The sequence below is a fragment of the Branchiostoma belcheri genome, unplaced genomic scaffold (assembly GCF_001625305.1).
Source record: "Branchiostoma belcheri isolate BF01 breed outbred unplaced genomic scaffold, Haploidv18h27 scaffold1, whole genome shotgun sequence".
Taxonomy (NCBI): domain Eukaryota; kingdom Metazoa; phylum Chordata; class Leptocardii; order Amphioxiformes; family Branchiostomatidae; genus Branchiostoma; species Branchiostoma belcheri.
Window position 1 is genome coordinate 1856839 of NW_017802379.1, and position 15326 is coordinate 1872164.

A 15326-nucleotide genomic window follows, 5' to 3' on the forward strand; every position below is an offset into this window, starting at 1 on the left:
GACAGAGCGTCCAAGAGGTCCCGAGTTCGAATCCTGTCATGCTACTGATCTTGTGCCCTTTACACGAACCTCTCCACTTTCCTCAGATGAAAATGACTATACTGTCTGTTCATGCGTTTGCCTACGTTGGTGGCGGCATATAAATAAGTTGATAGAACTTGAGGGTGTCGTCGCCACACTGTACACCGTATTGTAATAAATGTTGGGACAGAAGAAAAACAGTGAAAAGTATGACGGTATTGCCCAATGATGTATTCATACTACGTGCGTACTGTGCAGATCTTTAATCTGTCCCCCTTCACCATCTTACCCCCATAGTGCAAGTCATGATCTTTGATTTCCTAGGGTCTTTACTGATATAATTCTTTGGTCTCTAGTAAGATGATCACTGAGATACACGCAATGAGTAGCAGTAGTTCCGATTGGGACAGTATTCTAAGAAAAGGCTAAAAAGTATCGTGCTCTTTGAAATTTTCTTAATAAAGACCCTGGATTTCTTTCGCACTGGAATACAAATTACGTGAATACTTTTTTTTCTGTCCGCCAAGCCTGTTCATTTCCTGTTGCTGGCATCGCTAACCACGCGTAATGCCGGGACGTCACCGTTAACGTTAAGGTTACAATACTGTTTCCTGGAATTTTGCAGTCGAATTGCTCATCCAAGTCTCCCCTTAAAACGCCGCCTTTTAAAGTTCTCTGTCGCTGCCAAGGTTGGTTTTATGAGGATTTGTCTTAAGTGCTAAGGTAACAGCAAGTAATTTGTATGGATGACATCAGCGCCCGCATTAATTTTCGCCTGATTTCGGAAAACAAAACTGTTGCCCTCTGACAGTGGTCAACATGCCGAAGATGGGCAAAGATGTCTGTTGCTAGGCCGGAACGTGGATGGCAGATAAATATGAAGAGAAGAGACTGAGACAGTCGATTCTTTTATATGTAATTGTATTTAAAGACCATTGTACAATGATTGAAAACGCTTATTTTTCAAAGTTGTTTCAGTGAGAAATTGATGTTGTAATAGTTGACAGTATACGTAAAGTTAGCACAATACAGGTATCATTTCTTGTTTAACAATGATGTCAAAATGTGAAAATGTAGGAATCTTGTTATTTTTTGGCCCGATCTGTTCTTTCGTCCTCCTAACGTATTAGATTTGGAGTCTACGGAGTATGCCATCCATACAATTTACTTGCTGCGGCCTAAGTGAACACTTGTATTCGTTCAGCACTACATGGAATTTGGCAGTTGCATGGAAAATAACGACCTCCCTGAATGCTCGTGGTCGTTTTCAGCGCACACTCACCGGCGTTTGATTTCCCATGTGGAAGTGCCTCTTGAACTTGTGCGCACTAAAGTATATTTTTATCAGTCTCTGCTGCTCTTGTGAACTCACTTATGGTCTTGTAAAGCTGTAGTCTATTACGTAAAATGAAGTTTTCTAGTTCGAGACCCGTATGGCTAAGGCAAGTCTACGATTCGCTAAACATTAAAAACTTTTAGCACTAACGACTAACGCTCTAATGGAGCTGCCACAATAATGAAAAGTGTTTCTCTTACTTTACTTACGCTGAAGACCCTTAAAGCAATCTCCACACCCGACAAACGTTTATACCTGCCTCTAACGTAGGGTGACCCCCAAACAACCTGTTAAAGGGTCTCAGAAATAGACTATTAAGAGTTTCCTGGTAGACAATAATAAGGAAACCGTAAGCGTATAGGAGCTGTAATCTTAATAAACCTTTCTACCTCAACCTTTCTTCATTTGTAGCGATGGGTTGAAGACAACGAAGAGCCTGATTTGAGTCAAATTGAGCTTTTCACGAATTGAGGAACGTTATGTAAATTGCATTGAGCTTTTCACGAAAATAGGCTCGGCTACTTTGACCTTTCTTCCACCTCATAGTATTTCTTGTTTCACATTAAAACAGTGTTAAGAACAGCAGATAGGATTTTAGTAAATTCTCATGTTCTTCATAGGGTTTAATTCCATTAGATGCCGTATGTGTCGTATATATGTTGCAAAAAAAGGCATTGGAAAACGATACTGATGTCATGGAATGCCTAAATCACTTCAGGAAAAGAAGAAAATATGAAGAAATGGAAATGAAGAGTCAATTATCATTCGCCATACCATACTCTGTGTGTTTAGTCATTTGTTCAAACCTTTATGACCACGTAGAGGAAGGAAACTTTTTTTTGGCCAAACTTTTTTTATTCGCAAGCTCGCGTCAGTTTGGGGGTTCCCAGGGGATGACATCCATGTAATCAAATCAACATGACCTGACCTTTAAATCAAATATTCCGAGACAGGTACATTTGCCCTTGACGGGTTCCCTGTAAGCAGTGTTGAGCCGGGATAACGCGCTTCAAGCCTGCAAAGGTCGGCTTCGTGGAACACTCTAAACGATGGTCTGGGTTTAGCAGTCATCCGATCGATATCACTGAAGGTGCAGCATCTGCCAATAGTAACAAGCGACGCAGAAAAACAGGAATAATCCCGGGTAGTTTGGACCGCCTTTTCCCGTCATTAGATGCAATGGAATAATGTGGCATAATGTCTACCAAATAGCTTCACAATGGTACTTGAGATCGGATGAGGCGGCTGGGAAGAGTAGAAATTGGCCAAATAGAGATATAACATGCCAGAGGAGTTGGTGCCGCTAGAGAGTATACGTACAGTTTTCGGGTGCTGCAAACTACTCCCTATCGGACCAACTCCTCTCTGGTATGTTATCCCCCTTAATGTTATCCAATTTCTACTCTGCAGAGATTTTTGACTGCCAGTCTGACAATACCAGAGAGAAGACAGGCTGTTGAAAAGTTACATGACAGCCACTCTTGATGTATACACACATCGGACATAACACCACTGTCGACATCTCAAACATCACCTCGTGTAACGTTGATTGCCAATTTCCCGGAGGCCTTTGTTGCGAGGTGTCACCATCCCGGGCAGATTGCCAGGGGATCTGGTCTGTAATTACAAGATAGACGAGACAAGATACGCCCCTGCTGGGAGACCTGACACTTGAGATAAATGTATCTGACTGGCTAAAGTAGCATTGATTGAAGCTCCTGGGATCGCCCGCAGAAATACAGCACGATGTTTTAGAGGGAGCAAACTTTGAATCCTTCACCTCCTTGGCTTTAGTCTCACACATGTCACCGTGATGGAGCATTTCTTCTTTTACTCATCCTTCAACTATCCACTTAGGACATGATGTGTCGTCTTAAGGAATGACTCTATTGCTTGTATCTATGCGGCAGTTCTTGGAATTTGGCATCGGCAGCATCGCGAGAAGTTTTATCCCTGGAAATTGTATAGCATTGCTGTCAACATGCACTCACAGAGTCCTCAACTTTATCTGTACAAGTTTGGCTTGATGATGGATTGCTTAATGCACGCTCCTTACACCAGTGCGTACAAGGGATTCATTGATGCCTGAAAAATGAACGGGTGCTTTGTGCTTGATGGAACTGTAAATTAACACATGAATGACCAGTGCAACCATACACTCTAAAATAAATGCTAGAATAGCAAAGTCCCCGACTACATCTTTCGATGACCGTCTGTCATCTTCATCAGAGCAATCAAGACAGGTTTACTGTGCACTGAAGCTAGTTGCTGCTGCTAGTAACAATGTGGCCCCAAACGTAAAGTAATTGTGACCTACATGTGTATTGTTGCAATAATAGTGAGATATGCGACTCTAAATGATTTTATACACCAATATTCCATCGTTTCATAGAATCATGGGAGTGATATCCGGTATATATTTATGTGCGTTCCAAACAACACATAAACCATAAAAAATAACTGGTGCCTATAGGAGACACTTACGGTGAAAGCTATAAATCTTGAAACTTGTATTCACGAAGAATGAGGTTACCCGCGGCTGTCACCTGGTTCAGAACAGAAGTATGCTGATGGGGTGTGTATGATTTATTGTGCGTACGGTATAACATCATTCTGATGAAAAGCAAAGTTGCCACACACTAGTACTTGTTCTTTTCAAGCATTCAATGCTGATACAGAATAGCGTGGTTGATGACGCAGCGAATCTAAGGTAGATTTGTGGCACACTGCCAAACCATGGCCTACGAGAGAAGCACTTGCAGTCAGGGTCAGCATTCTATTAACACTTATATGATTCCTGAAATCCTGTCAACAGTGAGTTGATATCTACGGCAACGCCATTCTACGATCTAGGACGCCTGAGATATATCGAAAACTTTTCTTGAAAAGTAAAGTTGGCGCGTGTGAATGGCGTTGACGTATTGGCAGAGTTGCTTATTGCAAGTCATGAAAATCAAAACTGGGCCACGCTGCCAAACATTGGTCCATTAGACTCTATCTGCACTCTACCGAAGTGAACAACACCTGCCAAAAGTGGCTGATTAAAGCCCCTGTCACACATCGCTGACCATGGTGTCCGGAACTTCGCCAGACCATGGTTGGGAGGATTATAGTCATGAACCCTTACTAGCAGGGGCATTGTGGTTGAGAATTGTCATACCTAGTACCTAGAGTCTTCATGAGACGTCTGCACACACCGACTATAGATTTTGAAAAATAAACGTCGGGAAATTCACTTCTCTCTTAAATGCCAGGAGGAGCGAAGTGGAGCTAGAATAGGCTAGGGTTGACTTCAGGCTACTCCCAACTCAGCATCGATATCGGCCTTATTGTAAGCAATCTCCAAGCAGACCACACGGTCACAAGGCAGTATCCATAGACCAGAGAAGTGTCCATTAGCTTCGGTGGACACCCCTCTGGCCAACGGATACTGCCTTGCCACCGCATGATCTGCTTGGAGATCAATTATTAGTTGGGGAGTGGTTGGCAGGTAAGTCGTGGGTTCGGTGGAGTATAAAGGTGGACACTACAGATACGTTATGCCAAAAAGGACATCTGTCAAATTTGACATGATACTATAATGTTAAACCCATCTAATAACACATGCGTTAGGGCATACCAGCTGATCCTGACAGCCACTGCGGCTTCACTTGTTTTGTTGCTAATTGGAAACAAGAAAGGTCAAAATAGAAATGCTTACTCTGGTCACAGATGTTATAAGTTCTCCTTATTATTACTTACTACTAATGAGGTACTCGGGATAGTCTATTTCTGAAACTATAACCTTTAACAGGTAGGATAAATCCAATGCAGCAAACGTTCATATTGCACAGTGATACACAGTGTTTTGGATAAGTTATTTTCCGTGAAAGGTTACTACGTGCCTATGACTGAATGACGCATCTGAAAGTTGCTCGCACTACTTACTTGGTTGGCAAATTCTGTCAAACTTGGCAAACTAGAGACAAGATGCCGAATATCACGCGGTCACGCCTACTACTGTCTGCCCGGTAATCATGATCAGTAGGGCAAGTTTCGTAGCCGAAGCGAATTGCTATTCTCAGACCGATTGTTGAGAGGTATAAGATATCAATTTGGTACATGTATCTTTCTTACAGTGTAACAACATCTGCTGAAAAGCAAAGTTGCCGAAAATGCTATGTTTTTTATGGTAATAACAACGTGGCAGAAACAGCTAAGAAGTTTCATCGATCAATGTCTTTTGGTTTGGTCAAAGAGCGTATGACGCACTCACCCACTTACTGGAAGCGCCTTGTTTCTCTTGATGTCTTGACTCGTAGTTTCAGCACTTCTACATCTCCAACAGTAAAGAATTTTCCGTTTGGCAGGGACCAATCAGTTAATGATGCCATTACCACCTTCAAACACGACAATGATTGTAGAGATCGCAATTCGTCTGCAGAGTATCACCAAAACGTCCAATGAGAATCTCGTCTTCAGATCAGAAAACAAAACCCAGATATGCAGTGGTTTACGGCTGTACAGAAAGTCTGGTGGGAATATAATTCAGATTGAACTATGCACAAGAAAATTACCTTACTTGTTATTGTTGGTCACCTCATCCCCGATGTTATTCGGTTGTCCACACAGGAGTTACAAACATGTGAAAATTCGTATGAAAAATAGTACAGTGAGGTGATACCAACGTCGTATCTGCTGCAAACGGTGCGCAAACTGTAGTAGTGCAATTTACTATAAAACTTGCTATCATAAGTCACCACACATGTTTCTTTACTTCCTTCCAACCGCAATTCTTTGACCTGAACCTAAGCATGGAAGATGAGGGATGGGTAATACCACATTTAACCCTATCTGCAGTTGGATATTACAAGATGAAAAATTCTCCCCAACGACATAGATTTTTCATTCTTCCTGAGACAGACTGCAGACTGTGATAACGAGACGGTGAATAAACCAAACGCCTTTCCCGTCACGATCTGTTTTCAGCTCTGCCATTTGAAGTAATGGATGCTTTACTCAGCTGCAATCGTCTCGTAGGCCACATGGATTTTATTTTATGGATGACATCCGCGTGCGCATTAATTTTCGCCTGTTCTCAAAAAAAAAAAAAGATTACGTCCTCCGAGGCTCTGGCCTGGCTCTAGGCCTGGGTAGTCCATGGTAGCTAGTGACAATACGGAGCCTGTGATAACTCTGGAGGACGGCACCCAGGCTGCCGAAGCTGCACGCCTCAAGAACTCAGTACATACGTACAGTGTCGATTCATAAATTCCGCAAAAAGCCAGCATCTGCCGGCTAGCGCTTGTCGTATATGTCGCTATGTACTGCCGTAAATTCACAATACTAGCTTTGTTTTCCTGTGGTTTAGTAGAATTTTTATTTTTGGCCGGAATTTTTTTTTATTCGTCCGCGCGCACTAGTTTGGGGGTCTTCCATAAAATTGAATCGGTGTGGCCTTAGGTACACCCGAGATATTGTGGTTGATACGAAAACTTTTCGCCATCCATTACCACTTTTCAAAGCCTTGCACCTTGAGGCCTCCACTGAGGAAACAGTGTGGCATTTGGCCAGGTACTTTATACTGCTAACGTTAACATTTCGTGAGGAGAAATAAGTTAGCAACTATTTGAACGATATTATAGTGCTGCTTTATGGGGTATTAGTAAGAAATTATCGATATGGCAAAGTGTATTTACTGGTGGAAGTTGATTGTGGTCGCTGTGAAGGTTGAATTTTGAATTTGGCCATTTGTTTACTGCCGATAAAGCCCCTGTCACACATTCACGAATTTGGCCACCCAAACGCTAGCCCAACGTCCGCCAACCATGGTTAGGAGCGGGTCGGCTGGCGCTCGGCGAATTCGGCTACAGTTCGGCTGCGCCAGCCGAATGTTTCAAAAAGTTTAAAACATTCGTGAGGCGTTCAGGAGGTCATGATTGGCTGGGTTTCGACCGTAAGTCAGTAAAACACCATTCCTGGAGTAAGTCAGCAGTGTTCCGGGCGTGTTCAGGGATCAATTTTGGCTCAAACTTAACTCAAATTCGTTTTGATTCATATACGAAAGGTAGGCGTGACCTAAATCTGGTCCTGAACATCAGCCGACCTGCTCGGCTAGTGTTCGGGGACGAATTCGGGGGAAGTTCGTGAATGTGTGACAGGGGCTTAAAGGTCTAGCGCTTAGTCATTGTGAGTGGTACAAAACTGAAAGTACGAAAACTAAGTAAAGAGATGACATTTATGCATTTTGTTTGAGCAAAGTTATTAAAGACCTGCCGTGTTATGAATGAAAATCAGATGCACCTTCTTGACCGTTTAAGACATGCGCATGGTTACTCTTTCTTAAAGTTATACGATACGTGACTACCACGGTAGGGAAAAGTTTTCCAAAAATAGTGACTTCATGATCAGATACAACTTCGGACAATCAACCTGTAACCCACTGTAACCCAACATTGATCATAACTTGGGGCCATAACATCAAACTACCGTCTGTACTCGCTGTGTGTATGAAACACATAAGGGACGTGATCTTTGCTCCCGGAAAACATTTCCCTTATTGACATTTCTGTGATAGCTATCAAAGGCATCAGAACTACTGTATAGCACTGATGTACAAGGTCACAAATGAGTTATTTGAAAGCCAAATGGAGTCAAAGGTAAAACTAGGGATGCCGATCCCTACAATTAACCTGTACCCGATATAATAACATAGCATTGATCCTAACCCGGGGTCATGATGATCTGTCTACCGTCTGTGTTCTGTAAGAAATACGTCCGGGATAATCTGTCTGCCACTGGAGAAACGTTACTTGATATCCCTTTGATAGCTACAGTATCAAAGGCATCAAAACTACTTTAAAGTTCTCTTGTACAGGATGCGAATTATCGCGAAACGAGCTATTTGAAAGCAAACTGGAGCCAAAGGTCAAACTATAAATATTGATGCCGCTTTCTTTTGCCTTCTCTTCTTATGTACGATTGAGGTTTAGCCGCACCTCGTGTTGTTTGTTGGGAAACCAGAGTCGTGGCATGGCTTCAAGAGTTGGCTCACTCATCAAAGTCTTTGGTGCACATCGAAACGGCACTGATGTAAGCATGATCTATCTACTTATGCCTTGTCGAGGAAACGTCGAGATCGTCTTAACAGTGTAGATTGTCTGCATGATAGTTGCCTGATAAGACATTGCGGATGCGCAGTTGTCAGACAGAGACAGGGGTTATCGTCGCCACGTCAAATTAACATGACTTAATCAGTTCATATTGCCTCTATAGCTATCAGTTTGACAGCTTGAGTGATCTTAAGCCTTTTTAAAAAGCCTAGCTGTTTTATTGATTAATATTGCAAAGGTTGTAATTATAACAGCGTATATACTGCTTCAGTAAAAGTTGCAGCAAAAAAAGGCTTGTTCTTATTATCAAGACCATCAGGGTGTGTATGACTCCTCTATCGCCTCCAAATAGACTAAAAAGCCAGATTGCGACGCAGTGCCGTTCTTGATGTGTTTGACGCAATTCTGACGTCGCTAGAGACTCTTCCTTCACACCTTTCACCTACCTTCTTGACATCTTCATGACACAGACGATAGGCAATTGCTAGCAATAGCGTAAAAGGAATGGAAGCAAGCCTAAAGCTTCTTAAGTCGTAAGTCTTGACAAGCATCTTCGTTTTCTTGGCTTCATTTTTATAGAGTGCCATCAATCTCGCCCATGGCGCCTCCTTACTTAACCTGAGGGAGAAGGATCTTTGTTAGAGGAGTCATACAGGTTGTTAAGACGTATGACAAGTCTGAAATCTAGAAAGAAACATCTTAATTACTTATCCGCCGTATTAATAGAAGGAGAAACTTTGACAGAATATTGACCCGGACTTGTGCACAAGCTTGTGTTAAAATGCCTTTGAGAATCAAGTACAGATGTCATATGTAACCTCCTTTTAGAGCTTTTCTTTACGTGTATTGTAGACGCTTTGTAGGCCTTCGAGTGTCTGACTAGATGATCTATAAGCTTATAACTTTATAGTTGTCTCTATTCTGGCCAGGTCTGTATGATTCATTCAGTCTTGTAGGAGTTCGGCGGATTGATTTATCATGACTGTACGTGTAGCACAAACGACATGTCTCCCATGTTTGAAAAACGAGAATGAATAGGAGTTACAAGGTACTTTTCCATAGTGCTGCAATTTTCAATGGTATCCATTACACATGAAACTTCACAAAAGCGCACTCCTTTGTTTCATTTTTGTAAGTAATACCTTGCAAAAAAGCAAGGTAAAGATCGCGTGTGAGTGGCAAGGTTACGCACTTAAGGGGATCTCTCAAGTCATAAGAGCCAACAAGGTTCAATCATGGTGATTCCACTCTAATACAGAGTAGGCGGTATCGTACACAAATTGGGGCACATAGGTCATTTTCTCATGCTCCTGGGACGTTTCAAGTAGTAATATGTACCATAATGATTCATTCTTTCTTGCAGCGATGCAGGAATGAAAAAAAAGTCGACAAATATGTGCACTTTGATTTGAAGTCCAAACTTTATTCCCGTGTTTCGGATAAGGAAGCATTCCTCCAAAAGAACGAGTACCGCGTGTTACGTAAACATGCAAATACGTTCTTGTGAAGTCGCGGAGGTCGAGTGTGGATAGCAAGGTTGCGCTCCGAAGTAAGCCTGTTATTTACCTCGACCTTGAGATGTTCTCGGAAATAGTATTTACATTTGACCCTTTCCGGCAGCGATGCAAGGACGAAATATGTGGATTATAATGGCATTCCGATTTCGAATTTCTATAAAGTTAACACAATAATCCTGTGCAGATACGTACAGTGCTTTTAAAAATGATAACCTACTTAATCTCCAATTTCTCAGCATTAATGGATGATAACGGTTGCCAAATCACAGCTGACTATAGGAGCTCCAGATTTCCTGTCTGATTGAACCTCGGTCGTGGGATCTTCTGTTGTCAAATGTTTTGGGAATATTCTGCATTTCTGATTTAAAGATTTCGCCATACGTCAGGACATAAACTGTTAGCAGCCCCTGAGTATCCCCAGTATACATGTACGCCTACATACAGACACACCCTTATTGTTTGGCAATGAAAGACTCTAAGTACTTTAAATATTAGTTTCATGCATAGTATCAAATATAATTGTTTCATAAAGTCTCCTATTTTGCATAGTGTCACCTGTAGTTTCATAGTTTTTCCAATAGTTTCATAGTGGCTTTAGTTTCATAGTGTCCCTTATAGTTTTATAGTGTCCCCCATAGTTTCACAGTGTCACCCATAGTTTCACAGTGTCACCTATAGTTTCATTGTGACACCTATAGTTTCACTGTCACCCATAGTTTCATAGTGTCAACCATATATAGTTTCGTTGTCACCTATAGTTTCATAGTATAGTAGCATAGTATAGTTTTACAGAGTCACGCTATTTCAATCAATTGCAGTGTACTGGCAAATATGACTGTGATTCAGTCCAACAATGTAATAATACTACATTTTGTATATGCACAAAGCGTGGGACTAAGCGAAGTTGTCCCTCTAGCTTATTTGTTCCAAACTGCAGTTAGTAGCGGTCTCGGCAGTAGCGTCCAAGCTTCTTGCACTTCTCACAGAGGTGCTGCGGGTGGTGCTTCTGGGTATCGATCACGCCGTCCAGGCCCTCTGGCTTCTCCAGTTTACGCTAGGAAAGAAGTGCTAAGATTAGATTGAAAGGTTGTAATGAATAAAAAAAATAGTTCACCACGATACATGGACCAAGTGTCCGGTACCATACACACAAACACAGCTACGCACAAAAATATATTAACGAGGCTTCACGGTAATTAATTGGTCACCAAAAAACATGGTTTCGCAACTAGTGTATTCACTGATTTTGTTTGACACTAATTTTGTGTGTCCTACCCGTGTATGGGTACACACTGCTGTCCTACCTGTGTGTGCCTGTACACGTTAATCTTGCAGCACTGACACTGCTGTTCCACGCCCTACCTGTGTGTATGCGTGGGTACAGTAGCAGGTTGGACATTGCTGCCCCATGCCTTACCTGTGTGTGCGGGTACACGTTAATCTTGCAGTCCTGACACTGCTGTCCCATGTCCGCCCAGCTGTTGGCAGACACCCAGGTCCTGTCACACTGCGGACAGCTAAACTCGCCGAAACATCGCCGGTTTCCCTGGTACGGCGTCAGGCCTTTTCCTCCACCCTTGCTGGCCATTTTTCAATGTATGCAGGAACTGTAGATGTATGGTTGAAAATATTGATTCTTTAAGTTTGTCTCAATGTATTTATCATGGACAGACCATTGACATTAGACAAGGACAAATAATTGAGTGTTGTGAATACTTTATCGGTTAGAAGGACGTGTACATTAGTCAAATAGAGCTAGAAGCACTTGGTACCTTCGATGTATGTTTATGTTCGTAGTAGGATTATAGCTGCTAGCCACTGACATTGCTTGTACCGCTTTGAATAGTCTTGTACGTCATAATAAGATCGCTAGAGGTCTCTCCTGAGCAGCAGAATTCAGAAGCCTATTTATAGGCTTTATATCAGTTATTTGGTGAATATCGATTGCTCTACAATAAGCATTCTACGGGCTTTGAGAGTAATTTCACACGCATTTTAGTGCTGTAATAAACTGTAACAAAGGGGGGTCGTGTGGCGTAGTGGCAGAGTGCGCGACTCGGAACTTAGAGTCCAGGGTTCGAGTCCTGACATGCCACCGATCTTGTGCCCTTGGGAAAGGCACTTTACACGACTTTCCTCACTCAGCTCAGGGAGTATTGTCATGTCATGTATTTGTCCCCTGTGTTGGTGGCGGCATTAATATAAGTTGAAAAAACTTGAGTGTGTCGTCACCACGTCTGGTGATTACATGTTGGAATAAAAAAAAAAATAAAAAAATAAAAAACAAGAGTTCCACGATCTCATACCTTCGCCAAATTATGTTAACCCTTGCGGGTGACGAATCATACAATTTCAATAATTGATTTTGCAAGTAAGAGCCTCATTTGCATGGATTGTATCAGTTGATCATATTCTCCACCCAATGACAGCCTTATCTTCCTATAAGGAAGATAAGGCTATTATAGGCTATTATAGGACTTGCTCATAAATTATGCAAATGAGGTAATGATTTGAATAAATTATATTTATTGATGTTTGCCTTCACTTAACTTCCAAATGTGGCAAGTATGAAATTCCCAGCAGTTACAACTATGAAATTATGAAAAATTCCCTAATTATGCAAATTAGGTCTTCATTTACATAATATATATCCTCGGATTTTTTTTTCGTTCTCAATTACATGTCACAAGTGTTTCATAGTCCTATTATCGAGCAAAACAGATTTATAGAATTTCCTCATTAATTATGCAAATTAGCTCCTGATTTGCATAATTGTCATTGATTATGTCAAGCATCACTTCAGCTACCTACACACCAAAAATCACGACAATCCGCCGACTGGTTCTTGAGTTATCCTTCTTCAAACATTTTTCAACAAATGCTCCTGCAGTTCCACAACAAGCCGCTAGGGGGTCCAAACTCATGTCACTTCTTCCCTACCCCAAGAGCTATCTACCACCAAACATTGGTGACCTTAGTATGTCCAGATCGCGAGATATCAAAACCGGAAGTTCTGCTGCAGTACCTAGGAAAGCCGCCAGGGGGCTCAAAATCTAATCATTTCTAGCTCTCATCAAGACCTACCCACCTACCAAGTTTCATGACAATGCATATTAAGCTTCTTGAGTTATGCTGTTCACAGACAGACAGACAGACAGACAGACGGACAAACGCTACTGAAAACATAACCTTCTTGGCGAAGGTAATAAAAAAAACAGTAACATTTGAGGCGGGTTTTATCACATTTGGACAAGACAGACCATGTGAAACTGTTCATTATTTGTAACCGTTGAGACGCGCGCGGAACCCCGGTAACCTGATACCCTCCTTTAGAATGGAAACTTTACCCTAGAAACTGACCGCCGTGTTTGCAAACAAACGAAGTGTAAACATGGGACGATCATAATATATATGTCGTTAGTTGACTACGATAAAGTCCAATGTCTGACAGTAACAATGGTAGACAATACTAGACATTGAATTATTAATGCCATGGTGCCAACGATACTCACAACACTTCCGGGGTGCCAATTTTACGAATCGTGCTACCAACACAAACATACATCGAAGGCACTAAGGCCGGGCTTCTAGCTCTATTTGACTGGCATACAGGTCCGTCCAAAAATATAGTTATCTATTTGACTGATGTACACGTTCTTCTAACAGATAAAGTATTCACAACACTCAATTCTTTGTCTTTGTAATTGTCTAAATGTTAATTAAAACCCTCCCGGCATATGTATTCTCTGCTATGGGACTTCAATGATAAAATGAACATAACGTCGAGTATACGTACCTCTAGAGCCATTTTGGCCATTTGTATTGAACATGAAGTCAACAGCGTGAATGTAAAGTCAATAGTGTAGTGCCCAGCCATATTTGCGCCAGCCTAACATAACAGCCGTGTGCAAGTACAAAGCACGTACTATAATTCTGTTGAATTCTTACCTTCTTAATCTGCAATTTCTTGACTTTTAGAGAAGATATTGTCTACTAAGCCACAGCTGACTACAGGAGCTTCAGAAAGTCTGTGTTCTCAGCCCTCAGGTGTAGGAAACGTCTGTTCGAATCTTCTGGAAATATTCTGCCCATAGTTTCATAACGTCATTATGCACATGCGCATTTGTCGACTTGTTGGTTTCGGAATACGTCACAATAGAGACTGTAAACAGCCTTTGAATGCCCACGGTATACGCCCAAGTACACGCCTTTAAGGCATGTAATGCAAGACTCAATACTTTTAGTTTCATAGTATCATGATATCATCTATTGTTTCATAGTCTTTCCCAGAGTTTCGTAGTGTCACCACAAGTTTCACAGTGTCGCCTACTATTTCATAAAGTCACCGACTTTCATAGTATCGCCTAGTTTCATAGTGTCGATGGCGTCTACTCGTCATATAGAAACCAGTTCGGTAGGCTATTCATGACTTTCAATGTAGTTTCGTAAGGTATACTCCCATTGTTGGTCCTGACTATCGCTAGGAGGCTACATTTGTTGACAAACGAGTGCATGTTTACTTCTTTCCATTTCCAAGTTACTCCACTCAATCTAACCCAATGAAAGAACGAGAAAACAGGAGAAAAATGCAAACATACACGATTTAATTGCCGGTTTTCAACAATGCCACTGAGTTCAAACCGGAAACAAGACATATTTAATTTACTTTTTTTTTCAATTCTCCTGTAAAAGTTTATACCTTTAGCTAAAAGCATCCATCGGGAGCCCGTGACATCTTACGGTACTTAAATTTTCCCCTTTCACCTTATGGAGTACATATACTCGTAGTACGTATATACATTTTGAATTAGTTGCTCCTTTGCTGTCAAGTTTTCAAAGCCGTAAACACATCGAGGTGCTGTAGACCTATCTAAGGACGACCCCTAGCGGCATCAGCATAAAGTACATCGCTATCAAGATCAATGAACTTTCATCACATATGTACACACAGCTGGATCGTATCGACAATCAATCAATAACAAAGCAATTCATAATTCTTAGTATGCCCTTCTATGTCCACATGCCTACATCCCTTGCCTTGTCTCACATCCAAACGCTTTCTATTCAATTCATTCAACTTGGTATCTAACAATAGTTATTTTCCATACACTCAACAGCAATGTAACGATCATAACAACATATAGTATTTAATTTATATAGATATTTCTGAATAAATAGTTTGAACATCTAGATAAGTATACATTCTATATCAAGACATGCCAAATTCTTACTCGTTTTAAATAATTATGCATTCTATTTCAAGGCATGACAAAATCTTACGCATTGAAATCTTTTGTAGTTCCAAGTGTTTCCATTGCTGTTTCGTTGTACAACGCATTACCCTGAAATTTCGGACTTACC

The 15326-nt window shown here is 41.4% G+C and overlaps 1 protein-coding gene across 2 annotated transcripts; it reads right to left on the minus strand.

Moving 5' to 3' along the window:
• Nucleotides 1-9964: 9964 nt before the first annotated feature.
• LOC109462304 (zinc finger CCHC domain-containing protein 24-like) lies at nucleotides 9965-14017 on the minus strand. Of its 2 annotated transcripts, none has more exons than XM_019758845.1 (3): nucleotides 13914-14017; nucleotides 11383-11572; nucleotides 9965-11019 (listed from the first exon to the last, which is right to left on the minus strand). In XM_019758845.1, the coding sequence occupies exons 2-3, from the start codon at nucleotides 11551-11553 to the stop codon at nucleotides 10903-10905; spliced, it is 288 nt and encodes a 95-aa protein (XP_019614404.1). In that variant the 5' UTR covers nucleotides 11554-11572; nucleotides 13914-14017; the 3' UTR covers nucleotides 9965-10902. The 2 variants fall into 2 exon arrangements, with proteins under 2 accessions (XP_019614404.1, XP_019614396.1); XM_019758837.1 differs by having other exon boundaries at nucleotides 11383-11580.
• Between the last annotated feature and the right edge of the window lie 1309 nt (nucleotides 14018-15326).